The following is a 17,088-nucleotide window of genomic DNA, read 5'->3' as shown; positions in this document are numbered from 1 at the left end:
CTAAAGCAATGCTGGCAGCACTCATGCATCTGTTTTTTGAAGCCAGCTTCTGCACCTGACGCACAGCACGAGGTCTCAACTTCTTTGATTCAACTTCTTTGGCCTGTTCCGAGTGGAACCCGTCTTGGAAAACCTCTCTCTATGACCCCAGGCCACTGTGCTGTAACTCAGTTTCATGGTGATACTGATCTTCTTATAGCCTAGGCCATCTTTGTGGAGAGCAACAATTCTAATTCTCAAATCCTCAGAGTTCTTTGCCATGAGGTGCCCTGTTGAACATTCAGTGATCAGTATGAGAGAATTGTACTCAAAGCACCAAATTTTAACTGCTCTAATACAAAATCCACACATTTGTATGGTCCTGTCAAGCAGACAAAAACATGAACATGATGAATAGGACATGTGGCTTGCGTGGTTAAATAACATACAACTGTTATCACTTAGGATATACTCACTTTTGTTGCCAGTTATTTAGACAATAATGGCTGTATGTTAAGTTATTTTCAGAGGATAGTAAATCTATACTGCTATAAAAGCAGCACATTGACTACTCTAAAATATATCCAAGTTTCATTTCTATAGTATTGTCCCTTGAGAAGATATACTAAAATGGTTGCTGAAATGTGAGGGGTATACTCACTTTTGTGAGATACTGTAGATGCAGTAGTTTTGTGGGCTGGAAACCCCAAAAGCATGTAAAGCAACCTATATAATGGTATTTGTGTGTGTATCCATTTGGGTTGGGGGATTCTCTGCCTGCCAACAGGCAAACACACAAAGAGACAGGGAGATGCTGACCTTCAAGAGGTTCAGAAAGAGGATTGATTGTACATTTAACAAACATGCATGTGCACACATTAATCCAAAGCTCATATATAGGCAGCCTCCCCCCAAACGTATGTCATACGCTCACAATGTAAACATACACACTCGACATGCGCAAACCCATTAGCTTGCCCTTCTGCCCTCACCTCGCTTTCATACATGCTCACGCTCTCACGTGTCTCCACTGACTGACTTTTACATAAATCTGGAACATCTAGAAGCAGGAGTTGTTTTAATTTTTATATATTGGTTTTTTGTACTTTATGTGTACATTTATGCATGTTGGTCATACACATAGTGCACATTATAATGTTGTCATGCCCAAATTCACTTATACTATTTAAAATGATTAATGTTTGTTTTTCAGTGTTTTATTTTTTGTTTATTTAGATAAAATAGTAAGAACAATTTGAATATCAGCCATTTATCAGTTATCGGCTATAACAAGAAAATAATTATTGACTTTGGCCTTTTTTTTTTCTTTTTTTTTTATAATTATGAAGAATTTTAGGGAGCCACAATAAACAGTATATCAGCACCATATTAGTTATCAGTCATCAGCCGAAATGAGCAATCTTTTTTATTATTATTTATCAGTTGTATATAAGTAGGTATCAGCTGTTTTGGATATTTTTTGCATATTACTTTTTGTTGTTGTGTGTTTGTTGCTGTGCATATGTAACAATGCTGAATTGTGTGTGAGTTGTGTGTTTGTGCACAAGAATGAGTGTTTTTAATATTATGTTTATTGTAGTATTTTTAATTTTGATACCCAGACAAGGAGTACAATCACAGGACAGGACCAAACACACCTACACAAAGAGAGAGAGAGACAGAGAGAGACAGAGAGAGACAGAGAGAGAGAGAGAACTAAAGACATCTCCTTTAGTTGGATTTAGTTTTGCAGTTAACCACAACACCAAGTACAGGCAAGGGAGGTCAAGACAAATTTTTGCCCAGTGTGATGTTATAGACAAGGTGAGATTGTAGAAATGGATCAAATGAGATTTAAAAAAAAATGTAAAAAATAAGTAAATAATAATAAAAAAGATACCACATAGGCAACTTTACAATGAAAACACTGGTGATATTTAAGGAGAGTGACAATAATAAAAGAAAACAATTAGATTTCCAATAGTGTCATCATTGTCACAGATTTTTGACAAATAATCGAGGAAAAGGCCTACAAGAAGATTCAGATATAAAAAAGAAAAAAGAAAAAACATGTGCATCTTTACATTGAAGACACAGGTGTTAAAGAAAATGACAAGAAAAAAAGCAATTAAATTTCAAATAGTGTCATTGTGATTGATTATGATATTGTTTAATACTGTTACTTAAATCTGATCATTTAAATCAGTCATATCATTGTCAAACACTCGTAAACGTGCATGTGCTCTCTGGCTGTGTCCATGCAGGTTTGCAGACCTGTGTTAGAGTGCTGCAGTCAGAGCGGAGCGGAGGTCATGCGGTTCAGTAGCTGCAGGAGCAGAGGGTGGGGTCACTGCCTGCTCCATAAACATAAAACACTATTACAGCAGTAATCAAAATGCCACAGTGACCCGCAGTCAAATCACACGGCACCGGCCTGCTCGTAGGAGGACTTTGAAGGTGGTTATATATTATGTCTGTATTTAACATACTGCGCAATACATGCATGTGTGAATGTCCATTGTTTCTGAGTTTGATTATTTTTAATCTTGTAGTTTGGAAACTCTTCAAAGTAGGTGGGTGATGTACATACTCATGGACACAGGTTTGAATTATACGGTGGCCGAGAGAGCTCAACGCGCTGCAACTGAAGAAAACACATGCAAATAGAAAAAACACCAGCAAATAAAGAAAACGTCTTCATCGGTTTGACAACACATGTGCTGCAAAGTTCACAATGCACCCAAATACAAAAACACACTGCAAAATTTCACAATGCAAGCAAATACAGAAACGCGCTGCAAAAGTTCACAACGCAAGCAAATACAGAAACGCGCTGCAAAAGTTCACAACGCAAGCAAATACATAAATGCGCTGTAAAAGTTCACAACGCAACCAAATACATAAACGCGCTGCAAAAGTTCACAACGCAACCAAATACAGAAACGCGCTGCAAATAGGCCTGCTCACATACGATCAGGATGTTAAGATGAACAAAAAACTCACCTTTCAGGTGCACACCACTAAAGAGTAAACACTGAACAATAAGTGGTCCCAGCCAGGTTCGTCACTTGTTGGTGTCCCCATAAACATTTTCTTTGTGGTCTGTGCCAGTCCCGGAGCCAGGACAAACAATTTGGGGGGGGGCTTGCGTAAAAAAAAATATTATTATTAATAAATTATTAATAATAAATAATATTTTTTTAAATAATTTACTTGATTTTATGCCTTAAATCCCAGTCAATTATTCACTGGAGAAAGTGAAACTAAAAACTCAGCGATGAGAGCTCTACTTAAACATGTTCTGATAACACTATTAATTTATTAATCTTAATTTATTTTCTTAATATTTCTCTTGTGGCCCATTACGTCGTGAAAAAAATGAGAAGAGATGTAGGTGTTAAACAAGTTGGTTTTTTTTTAAATGAGGAGTTAGCTAATCTAACTTATTACAGCGCGTTGGTTATGCGTGATGCGCTATAAATTATTGCGGGGCAAATGAAAATAGTAATTTAATTCTAAAAGTAGCCTCATCATCATCATCATCATCATCATCATCATCATCATCATCATCATCATTCAGATCATCGCAGAGGGGGGCTTGAGATCGCCGGGCCTGGTAGGCTATGTGCTATTTGCAGCGTGTTTCTGTATTTGCTTGTGTTGTGAACTTTTGCAGCGCGTTTCTGTATTTGGATGCATTGTGAACTTTTGCAGCACATGTGTTGTCAAACGGATGAAGATGTTTTCTTTATTTGCTGGTGTTTTTTCTATTTGCATGTGTTTTCTTCAGTTGCAGCGCGTTGAGCTCTCTCGGCCACCGTAGAATTAGGTCTATGCTCTGTATATCTACTTTCTTGTCCAGTCTCTACTGTCTTCTAAGTTAAAAAAATATATATATAGAAACAAATGACCATGCAGAGACTTTTTTTAGAGATTTTTTTTTTTCTAATCTATATTTGAGAGAACCATGTGGACAATATTCACCATGTTTTGCAGCTGAGCAGACAAAAACAGTGTACTCATTTCTTCCCTTTCTTTCCCTCTTTTTGTCCCTTTTTAAACTCCATTATGCGCTTCTTGGTCATTACCCTCCTCCAACCCATGCAAAATGGAGCGAGCTCTGGCCTTGACCTCTGACCTCTCCAGCAATCAGTCATTTCCACCAGGCTTTCACTGAGTGGAGAGACAGCTAAGCACCCCTGCCTAATATGTCTCTCCTCTACCTAACACTCCCACTTTCCCACCCTACTTCTCGTCTTTCCCTGTCTCTCTCTCTTCTAGAGGACTGTGAATAAGGGTGACCACCCCATTCAAGAGGCACTGCTCTGTGACGACTGTGCAAACATGCTCTTAGTGTGCTGAATAGCAGCCCTCCTGTCTCAGGATGCTCTCTGTCAATCCGAGGAGAGGCCGGAATGTATAGACAGATAGAGAGGGTGCAGATGGTCCCAGCACACTGTGTGCTTTTCCTCTTCAAACATCAGTATTCTGAACAACAATAAAGCACTTTTGTTGTAAGCAAATAATTTGCAAATAGGAATGCACAATATTTTTGGCAGCTATTTCTAATTTTTTGGTATTGGGTTGGCCAGTATTGCATATTTTATTGGTCATTACCTATTTTTACATTTATATTACCTTTGCTGTCATTTAATGCTCACGTACAGTAAATCTTTAAAAACACTAATAATTTCGTAACACTGCTGAATGTAATCTTTTGTGAATGTTAATCTAGATTTTTTTCATACTGTACCTTTCATACATAAAACTAAAACCAATTGTTTTAAACACTAAAAGTGAAGTCTTTTATTTTTATTTATGTTTCTTAAAGGTTAAGTTCACCCAAAAATGAAATTTCTGTCATTAATTACTCACCCTCATGTCGTTCCAAACCTGTAAGACCTTCATTCATCTTTGGAACGCAAAGTAAGATATTTTTGATGAAATCTGAGAGGTTTTTTTATCCCCCAGAGAAAGCAACATAATTACCACATTCAAGGTCCAGAAAGGTACTAAAGGCATCATTTAAATAGTCAACATGACTACAGTGGTTCAACCTTAATGTTATGAAGTGACGAGAATACTTTTTGTGTGCCAAAACAAAAATAACTTTATTCAATGCAGTTCAGTGCTTCCATGTTTACATTCGAACGCCAACTAATTTAGTAAACTTGAACTCAAATTGACCCTATTTACTTTCAAAATGAACTAACCCTTTAAAATAAGCTATATTTAATAAGCTAAATAAACTATATTTTTAAAAATGTTATTCTTAACTTAAGCTTAACTAAGCCAGTAAATCACGAACAACTGGAAATGTCTTTGAACATTGTTGTGGACAACGAGAGGTCTTGGAATCAAAAAGGTTGAGAGCCACTGGTATAGATGGTATGTTTGAGCCTTAGTTGGCATAGCTGACACTGACTGTGCTGCTTGTAGGGAGACTAATGTTTGTCACACTGTTCCTCAGAGAGCAGGGTTAACATTATGAATCATGGCTGAGAGTTGGTCCATAGAGCTCAGGATTGGGGGCATGTCATGCTGGTGTGAAAGTACAAAAACAGCTGGATTTTTATTGTCAGCTTAATTAGTGTGTGTTGGCTGTACAGAAAAAGGGGAAGTGGTCTGAAGCTGCCAACCAGCACTCCTCATTCATCTCAACATTCCTCCGTCAGAGATCTGTTAGCATGTATTTACAGGTGATTTAAACACTCCATACATTCACACATAATATGTCAAGCTGGTTCACGTACAGTAAAAGCACCCATAAATGAGGTTTAAAGATGCAGTTTGGCAGAAGAGAGTACATTTTTTTTCTTTATCTTTGTAATTAGCATTTACATTTATTAATTTAGCAGACTCTTTTATCCAAAGCTTCTTACAATGGAGAATAATACAAGCAGAAGGGATTAATCCAAGGGAGAAAGCAATATGCTAATAAGTAGCAATACCATTTCAAATTTCCATAAGTACCAGAGCAGAAGTGTAAGTGCAGAAAGGTTCTTGATTTTAACTGCAAAAGCCTGCTTGAAGAGGTCTCTTCAGTCGTTTCCTAGAAGATTGCGATGGATTTTGCTGTTTAGGTGAAGGTTCATCCCATCAAACTGAGAGAAAGTACCACATTTTGATGGCACCACTAGACATTGCCAATTCAGGCGATCGAATTGAGCACGGAAATTGATTCAGCCACGTCTCACAGAGCAACACTGACCTCAAAAATCTGATGACAAATGTGATCCCATACTATCGAGATACAAAATAAAAAAAAACATCTGCTTATATCCACACCTCGGTACGGTAAATGTAGCAAGAGTTGAGTGCTGTAGCATCTACTGTATGTGTTTGGGGAGTGTACATGTTCTGTAAGAGAGATAAAGATTGCTGGAGACTGGTGGTGAGACATGAAGAGTATAAAAGAAAGGATGATAATCTCTGGGACTGACTAACATGTAGAAAAACCCTTGCTTGTAGGCTGCAGGCTTTAAAAGGAATGCATTAACGTACACGCATATACTGAACACCTTCTCATTTTCCCATTCACTCTGAAGCAGCAATATCATAACACCCCTGCCATTTGTCAGAGAACACAAACCGCATGCAAATAGATCACAAAAAGAAGGTGTGGTTTAGCAAGAAGTCGTCGCAGTAGGCTGAGAGCTCTCATTTCCATACTCTGGCCCTTTAAGTGGTAAAAATTCATTTTTTTTTTTCAAGGCCTCAGGATTAAGGGAGATAAAACTCCTGATTATATATTCAGCACTAATAATGCTCCCCCCATCCACCATCACCGTATCCCCCAGCAATGAAGGGGAGCACAATGGAGGAGGTGTTAAAAAACACTGAAAGAGTGAGAGCAGAAAAATAAGGACTAGTGAGAACGAATAAAAAAGTGAAAAGGAGGATTCAGGAGGGAGGAGTTTGACAGATGGTTGGGTTTGCTTCATGTTAATGAGCACCCAGAGATGGTGGGTGCAAACGGTTTGTTTTGTTGCCTCTGCTTTTTTCATACCAGTTACATCATTTACACTGGGAACAAGGTTAGACACATGTGTCGGTGTGCTTGGGACTTTCTGATAGGATGCACAGACTTTAAAAATCACAATATTATGAAGTACAATATTAAAGATGGATATTCATTTTGAGATTTACTAAAGATTAGATTTGTGTTATTAAATTATTATAAACATTAAAACATTTTTTATAGATTAACTTTATATGAGTGTTAGATGATGGTAAAGATTATTTAAATAAAAATAATAATAAAAATAGGGAAAATAAGTAGGCACAATTAAATATCCAATATTGACTTATATACAGCGATCAGGCATAACATTATGACCACCTTCCTAATATTGTGTTGGTCCCACTTTTGCTGCCAAAACAGCCCTGACCCATCGAGGCATGGACTCCACTAGACCCCTGAAGGTGTGCTGTGGTATCTGGCACCAAGATGTTAGCAGCAGATCCTTTAAGTCCTGTAAGTTACGAGGTGGGGCCTCCATGGATCGGACTTGTTTGTTCAGCACGTCCCACAGATTCTCGATTGGATTGAGATCTGGGGAATTTGGAGGCCAAGTCAACACCTCAAACTCGTTGTTGTGCTCCTCAAACCATTCCTAAACCATTTTTGCTTTGTGGCAGGGCGCATTATCCTGCTGAAAGAGGCCACGGCCACCAGGTGGTGAATACCGTTTCCATGAAAGGGTGTACATGGTCTGCAACAACGCTTAGGAAGGTGATACGTGTCAAAGTACCATCCACATGGATGGCAGGTTTCCCAGCAGAACATTGCCCAAAGCATCACACTGCCTCCGCCGGCTTGCTTTATTCCCATAGTGCATCCTGGTGCCATGTGTTCCCCAGGTATGCGATGCACACGCACCCGGCCATCCACGTGATATAAAAGAAAACGTGATTCATCAGACCAGGCCACCTTCTTCCATTGCTCCGTGGTCCAGTTCTGATGCTCACGTGCCCACTACTGTTGGCGCTTTCGGCGGTGGACAGGGGTCAGCATGGGCACCCTGACTGGTCTGTGGCTATGCAGCCCCATACGCAACAAACTGCGATGCACTGAGTATTCTGACACCTTTCTATGAGAACCAGCATTAACTTCTTGAGCAATTTGAGCTACAGTTGCTCGTCTGTTGGATCGGACCACATGGGCCAGCCTTCGCTCCTCACTTGCATCAGTGAGCCTTGGCCGTCCGTGACCCTGTTGCTGGTTCACCACTGTTCTTTCCTTGGACCGCTTTTGATAGATACTGACCACTGCAGACCGGGAACACCCTGCAACAGAGATGCTGTGACCCAGTCATCTAGCCATCACAATTTGGCCCTTGTCAAACTCGCTCAAATCCTTACGCTTGCCCATTTTTCCTGCTTCTAACACATTAACTTTGAGGACAAAATGTCACTTGCTGCCTAATATATCCCACCCACTAACAGGTGCTGTGATGAAGAGATAATCAGTATTATTCACTTCACCTATCAGTGGTCATAATGTTATGCCTGATCGGTGTATATTCAATACTGACTGACAATTTGTTTATTCTTTTATATCAGCTGATAACCAATGTCGTACCGAATCGTGCATCCATGCTTTCTGACATTTTAGTTTTTCCTGCTCAGATTAAAAAATTCTCTCTCTATCTCTCTCTTCTCTTCTGCTAGTACTCTGACCATCTATGGAGTAACCCAGGAGGATGAGGCCATATATCAGTGTATTGCAGAGAACAGTGCGGGCTCCACACAGGCCAGTGCTCGTCTGACCGTGCTGTGGGCTGACGGGTTGCCGGGTGTGCCCACGGGTGTACGTGCAGAAGCCCTTTCCCCAGCTTCCATTCAGGTGTCCTGGAAAGAGCCCACCCAAAACACTCAGGACATAATTGGATATGTGCTCCATATCCGCAAGACTGCTGGTAGGAAAACTGCTTATGAACCTAAACGCACACACACACACACACAAGCACGCAAAATCAAATCAAATCTAATTTACTCAGTTGTTCTCCAGCATTGAATGGAAAATGCTCCTCAGTAAAACAATACTTTATTTAAAGTGTAAATGTAGATTTCCACAAACGTTATGAAATACATATTTTATTCAATCTTCACTCTAGGCTCTCTCATTATGGAAATCAGTAAGATTTAAAGTCGATAGCAAATCGCTGCTTTTTTTCCTGTTGCCATCAGCTGTTGTAGCAATTGAAATCTATGCAGCATGACAGAAAGAGACAAACTGAACATTTTCGAGCTAGAGTCTTCATCAATATATCGATCTTCATCGATACATGACACAATGTGCAATCTAATATTCAAAGGATTAAGGGTGCGTTCACACTTGTAGTTCGGTTCCCTTGGTTTGTTTGTTCCGGTCCAAAAAAAAAAAAAAAACATTTAGTCCTGGTCCGCTTAGCATTCAGATTGGCGTTTTTATCACCGAACCAAAAGATACTGAACCTAAAAGCATATGGATATGTTCACCACCTTATATCTCATTTCTCGCCTTCAGCGTTATTTAGAGCAGTTGCAGTACATTCTCGGCAGATAGACGCAAGAAACTTTGGAAACAAAACCAATGCTTCAAAAATAAAAATATAAAAGTGAGGTGAGCAATTACTGTTGTAGTCTGACTGAAATCAAAATTCTAAAACACACATATAAAATTACTTGGTGGTAAAGAATGAGAGAGCTTTTTTTCTGAAAGCTCAGCCTGATGTGTGTGTATTCAGATATCAATCCCTCTCCTGGGAAGCTTTGAAGTTGCATGTTGATGTTTATCTGTGCTGGAGCAAATAGAGCTTAACAGCTGATCTGAGACCCATGCTAAAGTGCTCTTAAATGTCCTCTGCTGAGCTTTCTCTTTTTTCTCTCACCCTCTCTCCTCACTGTGGTCTTACCATGACTATTAGCCACTGCTGTAATTTAGATTTCAGATATGTCTATAGTATCTTTCATCCGCTGCAGCCTCATTGCTTGACAGCACTGTGGGATATGTTTTGGAGTCCAAGCCATTTATAATGTGTATTATCACTTACAGCAATTTGGCATGAATAAATAATATGGAAATATAACATTTTACTGCAGCCATAAATGTGACTAAGAGAGCTGCCAACATTAAGAGGTGGGCAATTGTCAGGGTTAATCCAATGATTTCACTCTCTTGCTCCATCTTTCTCTATTTGGTTTTCTCTCTCATACCATTTTTCAGTGTTTAATAATGGTCTCTCGTGGTCTCTTTCTTTCCTTCGTTCAACCTTCACACTTTACTTTCAGACCCAGTGGAAATGGAGTACCAGGAGGCTGTGAGTAAAATGACCCTGCAGCAGGTAATCGGGGATCTGGAGCCTTCCACCAGCTACAGCTTCTATGTGAAGGCTTACACATCTCGCGGAGCCAGTAAAGCATCTGAGACGGCTGTGGAGAGCACTCTGGGAGAAGGTATAAAAACATTTTTTAATAACTATATAATTCCCAGTTGTTTTAAGTTGTTAATTGTGCTGACAGTAGCCAACTGAAGAAAAAAAATTCTCTTGAAATTTCTTAACAATAAAGCATTTAACTCCAAGGTGTTTTTGACTCAGCGTATTAATTCAATGTCATTCAGCGTAAAGTTCCCACCTGTTGTATTTTCTGTGAAAATACATTTCTCTGTGTTTGCAGTCCCTGCACCACCAAACTTGTTCACAAAGGTGATCAATTCGAGTGTGGTTCAGGCCACGTGGGAGCCTTCCACTAAGATGGGCCAGCAGGAAGGATTCAATCTCTACTACCGTAGGGTCCCCGTCCCCCTCTTCACAGGACCCCTCACCTTCCCACGTAATGTGACCCAGTACAACATCACTCACCTGGGTGAGTCTGGCCACAGTGGGCTTTATTCATGAAATATGAGCAGAACAAATTTCTTTGTAAATAATACATAAAACAAAACCAAAAAATCTTATGTTATATTCTTAGGTATTTTTGTTGCATTAACAGTTAACAACGGGACAGTTAATGTATGAATGGATTTATAAACTATTTACATGAATATTTTTCTGCTTTTTTTTTTCAATGCCCTATTTTTTGTATTTATTTATTTACATTTAGCCTGTTAAAAACCAGTGGGTTACATTATAGTGAAACACAATTAATGCTTGTATTTATAAAAATATAACATCAGCGAAGCAAAATTAATGTGTATGTTTATTAAACAAAGTATATTATATTATTATCATCATTAATATTAAACATTTAGCCTGTAGTTTTCTTTACAACAATGCACAATTCATTTTTATTAAAAAAAAAAAAAAAAAAAAAAATAGAAGTCATTTTGCCATTGAGAGATGTTTAATATTCCAAAACTCTTTTTTCATCTCTCAACAGATCCCTCTTTTGTGTATGAAATTAAGATTCTTGCTTTTAACCAGCATGGAGAGGGCAATGCCACCCTGCGCTTTGTGTCGCTCAAGGAGGCAGTGGAGAAATCAGGTGCCTGATGCAACACACTTGTTCACTCCCACACATGCAGGCATAATAACTCAGTCACATTGACTGTGTGTTTGTTCGTGTTCTCTTCCTGCAGTGCTAAATACCCCTTGTGACTGTGTAAAAGACGAACAGAATAAAAGCTCCACCACAGGCATCATCATCGGCATCCACATCGGAGTCACATGCATAATTTTCTGTGTCCTTTTCCTCATGTTCAGCTATAGGGGCAGGTAAGGAAATCAATGCTGTCTATGTGTGTATGCCACTGGTATCGTTTTATAGTGAATGCAGTTGCTGTGGGCGTCAGGTGTCAGAAAAGAGTTTTATTTTAAATCAATTTTTTTTTTCAAGTCAACATACTTCTTTGGATGCAGAGCTGAATCATTCTGTCTTTGCAGGTTGAAGATGTGTAAAACCGTGCAGGCCACCCGACAGGCAGGCCGTAACCCAGTAGGAGTCGTGCAAGAGTCCTCCTCATCACAGGGGGCTTTGGCCCTTAACGGCCCCCACAGGTTCAGCCAAGATGGGAATGGAGGAGCCCACACTGCAAAGAGCTGCACCGACTCCAACGAGATGGAGAGACTCTTCTCAGGACCATCCCACTTCTCCTATCCACCTGACACCACCCACACAGTGAGCCTTGGGGAAAATGCATACATTTATAGACATGTGGATTGCATGGTTGTGGTTCTTCTCAGAGAACAACTTTATGAGTACATGAAAAAGTGGGATGGAAAGATATGCATTTTGAAAGGGATCAAACAAAATCATAACTGATTGACTAATTGAGATTCCTTGACCTCACAATAACTTAAAGGATTAGTTCACTTTAAAATGAAAATTAGCCCAAGCTTTACTCACCCTTAAGCCATCCTTGGTGTATTTGACTTTCTTCTTTCTGATGAAAGTCATCCAAAGCATTTCTGATCCATCCAAAGTATGGTTCCAGGGCTTAATAAAGTTAATTTACCTTACGAAGAAAGTGTAATGCCTCTTGTAGTTCAAAATGCTTGCGTCCTATGCCTTTCGTATTCAACTTACGAAAAAAGCTTAACTGTTAGGCTTTCTTCCTAAGTTGAATACGGAAGGTGGTCTGGCGGAAGCTAGATATTTTACTTCATAACTTGTTAAATATGGATATTTTTCTTACACAAATGCATCTCTTCGCTTCAGAAGGCCTTTATTAACCCCCGGAGCCATGTGGAGTACATTTATGATGGATGGATGCACTTTCTTGAGCTTTATACTTGTTGGTCCCGTTCACTGCCATTATAAAGCTTAGATGTGTCAGGATATTGATTAATATAACTCCGATTGTGTTCATCAGAAAGAAGAAAGTCAAATACACCTAGGATGGCTTGAGGGTGAGTAAAGCTTGGGCTAATTTTCATTTCAAAGTGAACTAATCCTTTAAAGTACTGTATTATTACCATGTTTGGTTATATTTACCATGTTTTTTTCCTCATTCTATTTGTATATATTTATTTTCAGATTGAGAGCTCTTTGGTCTCCTGTCCATTGAATGAAACTCAGATTTCCACACTTCCCCTTGATGACTTCAGTCTGATGGAGGAGTGTGAGGTGCAGTTCCGGCAGCATCCAGCAGAGGGCCAACAGGATGAAGACTGATGAAGAAATGAAGGTCAAGATTATCCTCTACTCAGACTCCTGTCCAACTCAGGTTAACTGAAGTATTCATCTTTTTTAGTTCTGTTTTTATCGTGCAAAGAATATATTATTTGTAAGTTAAGTTCCCTTTGTGGGAATCACTGGACTGTAATGCCAGGGATCCCTCTGGCCTCATAGTGGATGAGGTTCTGTGATGGACAGCTATTATTCCTCATTGGTAGGTGAACAAATACACTCTTGCAGTTACAACTGGCAGCATAAGGTACATTCTCCAGTCACTAGTATCAATAAGTGATTTTATTCGACGACTTCTGCGCAACAGAGAAGTATTTTTCCTAATACCACACATTAGTTCTGTTTTTTGATATGCTGCCTCCTCTTAACCTACCAATGATTTCACAATCCCATCCAGCGGAGACCAATACCTTCTTCCAGGGATTTCAAATTATTCTCAGGATTTTTTTTTTCCACTGATATCAATGTGTGCTTTTTTTAATTAGGTTTCAACCTTCATAAAGACTTTAGACTCAGCTATGTGAACCTTAGAATTTGCAACAAAAAACCTACCTCAGCTGGAATGAATGTCTTGTAGAAAGTCTTTGAGATCTGCATCTTGCTGTCTGTTCTGTTTTTATATACATCATGCATTCAGTCAAAAGAGAAAAAGGTGCTTCTCTACCTCAGATTTCAAGGACTGCCGCTCTCCTGCTTGCAGAAGCAAAAAAAAAAAAAAAAAAAAAAAAAAAAAAAATCCAACATATAGCACTTCCAAATGTTGAAGTCAATGTTCTACCTCAAAATAACAATGTTATTATTGTCGCTGTGGTTCTTTTCTCATATTGAAACACAGCCTCTGTTTGTAAGATACTGGCTTCACTATGTTGATTAATTGCTGTGTTTTGATATGTCAGTACCTCATGCCAGTTGACAGATGACATTGTTCTATGAATTCTGCTTGTAAAGATGTTTTGATAGTGTCCTTGTATTCGCGTAGAATTTTTTTGTTCTATGTTTCCTGATCAGAGTATTTTTATTTTAATCATAGTCGACGCTGAAAATGGAAAGACTTTTTAAGATAAACTGCACTGTTACTAATGTCTTCAGGATAAAAATACTGCTCTCAGATGAACCGCTGGAAGAAGAGAGGCCACCGTACGCAAAGCTGAATATAAACATAACACAATGTTTAGGGAATTGAATAGTTTGACTTCATGTGTTTTGCATGTTGTGTGACAAAGGAAAGGGGGAATGAACACGTATGTAAAACGTTCTTTACAGAATTAAGCACATACACTGTTTCTATGGGTGCTGATAGAAGTAAGTGGTGATATAGATTAGATACATATATCACGTGTTGTGATATTTCGTGAAGAATTGAAACTTTGCCTGGGTTGTAACTACAGGACTTGTGATCAATTACAAGCACCCTTAGAGGCTGTTACTGTTGAGGCTACTCTGCTGCATGTTATGAAGTGAACGCCAAACAATGGAAGAACTGGGCATTCTAGAATTCTCCAGGAAGTGAACATTCCATTAGAAGCCAAAGCCACTGGAGATTCTCATGGCTTCTATGTGGAGTTCCATCATTTTTTTTTTTTTTTTTTTTATGTCGCAAGCCCCTCATTCATGTTTTTAGTGCCACATTGATCAGGGAGCACAAAGTGCATCAGATGTACGCACATAACTTGCACCCATAACATCTGTTGGCATTAGAATGCTCAGAATGCTGAGTAGAGGATGCCTGAGCTACCACCGGTCAACTCTTCATATGTCTGGCCAGCTATTGAATTGCTTTTCAATTGCTTTTCACTGTGTGCTCAGCCACCCAATCCAAGACCAGCTGCTTCTTTTAGCGAGGAGGAAGAGTTGAAAGTACCAGCAAGATGTTCTTTCTCCTCTGGTGTCCCATAGTGCTATGGTGCATATATATTTTTTTAGTAACCTACCTCGACACAGCAGTCATGCTCTCAGGTCGCTCCTATTCCGATGGGGAGATTGTATTTTTTGTATAGTACACACACATGCACACATACATTCACACATCAGAGGAGAACATCTCCTTTGGGCCCTTTAGCAGATCAGTGCGTTGCATTAGCTTTTCACACTCTTTGATTTTGTGAATGTAAAGTGATATTTTTTCATGCGTTATGTTTGTCTGTATCAAATAGTCATGTTTGCTTTATTTCGGCTGGTTCAGATGACTTGTCCATCAGTTTTGCCACTATTGTTTTTGTTCTTAATTTTAAAATAATCATCATCATCATGAGTATGTGTAGATAATGAGTCAAATTTGCGTATTTTCATAACGCCCACAAATTCTGTATTCAATCTTTTTAAAGAAATGGACAAAGTAAGCCTAGATAATCAAAATATCGCATTCATATAAGGTATATTCACTCAAATACTGTTTCTGGAACAGAACTGCACAGTATATTACAGTGTAGAAAAGACTCAGACTATGTGCTGTATATTTATTGTACCGAATGCATTGTAGTGTTGTCAGTGGAGACCGTAGATGCTTTGTGTTGTCTATATACAGAGAAGTGCTCAATTCTTTGGCTGTTTTGAATAGAATTAATGGAAAAGAGTCTAAACACCGGTATTTGATACGCTGTGCTGTAGAACTTCATCCCTAATAATTAAAGTCTCTATGAAATATCATTTTGTACAGTTTTGGTACTCTTGACATTCCTGTAATAAGACGAAATGGTTTCATCTGTTGTGTAATGCGATACAAGTGATTCTCAATACTGTTACATTTCCAAAAGCCATCTGCAGTTAGGTGCACTTTTGTTACTTGTTTCCTGATGGATTTGGTCTTGTGATGTTTGTCAACTTCTTGTGTGCAGATCAGTACAATTGAGTATTTTTAAAACAGTAATAAGCATCATCAGGCTTCATGTTATAATGTTTATAAGATGCCAGTATGACCTCTAGTGTGGTAGTCTTGTTTTATAGAAAGCAGGGCTTCGTTTGGTTGAAGGGTGGATGTTGGACTACAAACGGACAGGTGCTGTTTTCAGTTTATCAGATCATGTCGTGTTTATCTGTGCTACCTCAGACCAGTGACATGAAATCCATCTTGAACTTCTCCTCTCAGCCTTTTAGGGAGGTATTTAGTCCTTATCTGCATTTTAAATAAAGGGGTAATCTGAGCTGGAACCGGTGATGATAATCATCATGCTGAAAAGTCTGTTACTGTGATAAAGCATTAGAGCCACAGTCTTTCTGCTCTGCTCATAGTGCTTAATCTCGCTTTGTTTCCATTCAATATTTAGTATTGTTTCTGGCTCAATTCCATAAAAGAACAAAGGACATGTTACCAAAATGGCCCCTCGCATCTAGAACCCACCTCACATGCTATATACGCACACGCGCGGTCACATGCATGTAAAGAAAGACATGTTTGTGTCAGCATTAGTGCCGTGTCCCAGATTTCCCCAGGGAGACTCAGGGATGAGGCATTAACATGTAGCAGCTTCAGCTCCCGCCAGCACTATGGCAACACCGACCTATTCACAAAAGACGTTCAAACTTTGAATCTGTAAAACAAACAGCATTTTGTACGGGATAATATGTACCAGTTTCAGTCTGTTAAGCCCTTTTCAGAACCAGGATTACATAGGAGTACGCTTTTTGATTTTGGTGAGCGGACCCATGGCAGCCCAACTGAGAGGAATTTATATGCTCGCTTTCACAGTTGTACTCGCACAGAGGCTTTAAACTTGTATTTACATACCTTGATCACAAAGGTCTGAATGTTATCCAAATCATTTCACTTATTGAAGCATGAGTAGCAACTTGGGATTTCTGATGCTACCATGTGAACATCTAGTGCTATGATGATGTTTATTACTGTTAGTAAAATCTTGTAGTATTGTACTGTTTATAAAAATGAACGGGAAATGTGTTTACTGTGATACTCTTACAATGGAAGCAGAAAAGTGGCCTGTGGGGGTTAAAAATAGTGTTTTTAAAGCATGAATTATTTATTAAAGGATTAGTTCACTT

The 17,088-nt window shown here is 38.9% G+C and overlaps 1 protein-coding gene across 1 annotated transcript in view; it reads left to right on the top strand.

Moving 5' to 3' along the window:
* The window catches only part of igdcc3 (immunoglobulin superfamily, DCC subclass, member 3), an 89,232-nt gene extending 73,701 nt beyond the window's left edge, over window positions 1-15,531 (top strand). Inside the window, exons 8-14 of the mRNA XM_051900948.1 lie at window positions 8,653-8,900; window positions 10,255-10,419; window positions 10,642-10,830; window positions 11,344-11,448; window positions 11,543-11,678; window positions 11,847-12,081; window positions 12,940-15,531. Coding sequence (XP_051756908.1) covers window positions 8,653-8,900; window positions 10,255-10,419; window positions 10,642-10,830; window positions 11,344-11,448; window positions 11,543-11,678; window positions 11,847-12,081; window positions 12,940-13,077 — 1,216 coding nt within the window. The 3' untranslated portion in view covers window positions 13,078-15,531. The remainder of the gene's footprint in view (window positions 1-8,652; window positions 8,901-10,254; window positions 10,420-10,641; window positions 10,831-11,343; window positions 11,449-11,542; window positions 11,679-11,846; window positions 12,082-12,939) is intronic.
* The last annotated feature ends 1,557 nt before the right edge of the window (window positions 15,532-17,088 follow it).

Source organism: Ctenopharyngodon idella, chromosome 7 (assembly GCF_019924925.1).
Source record: "Ctenopharyngodon idella isolate HZGC_01 chromosome 7, HZGC01, whole genome shotgun sequence".
Lineage (NCBI taxonomy): Eukaryota > Metazoa > Chordata > Actinopteri > Cypriniformes > Xenocyprididae > Ctenopharyngodon > Ctenopharyngodon idella.
This window is presented reverse-complemented; position numbering and strand designations above follow the sequence as displayed.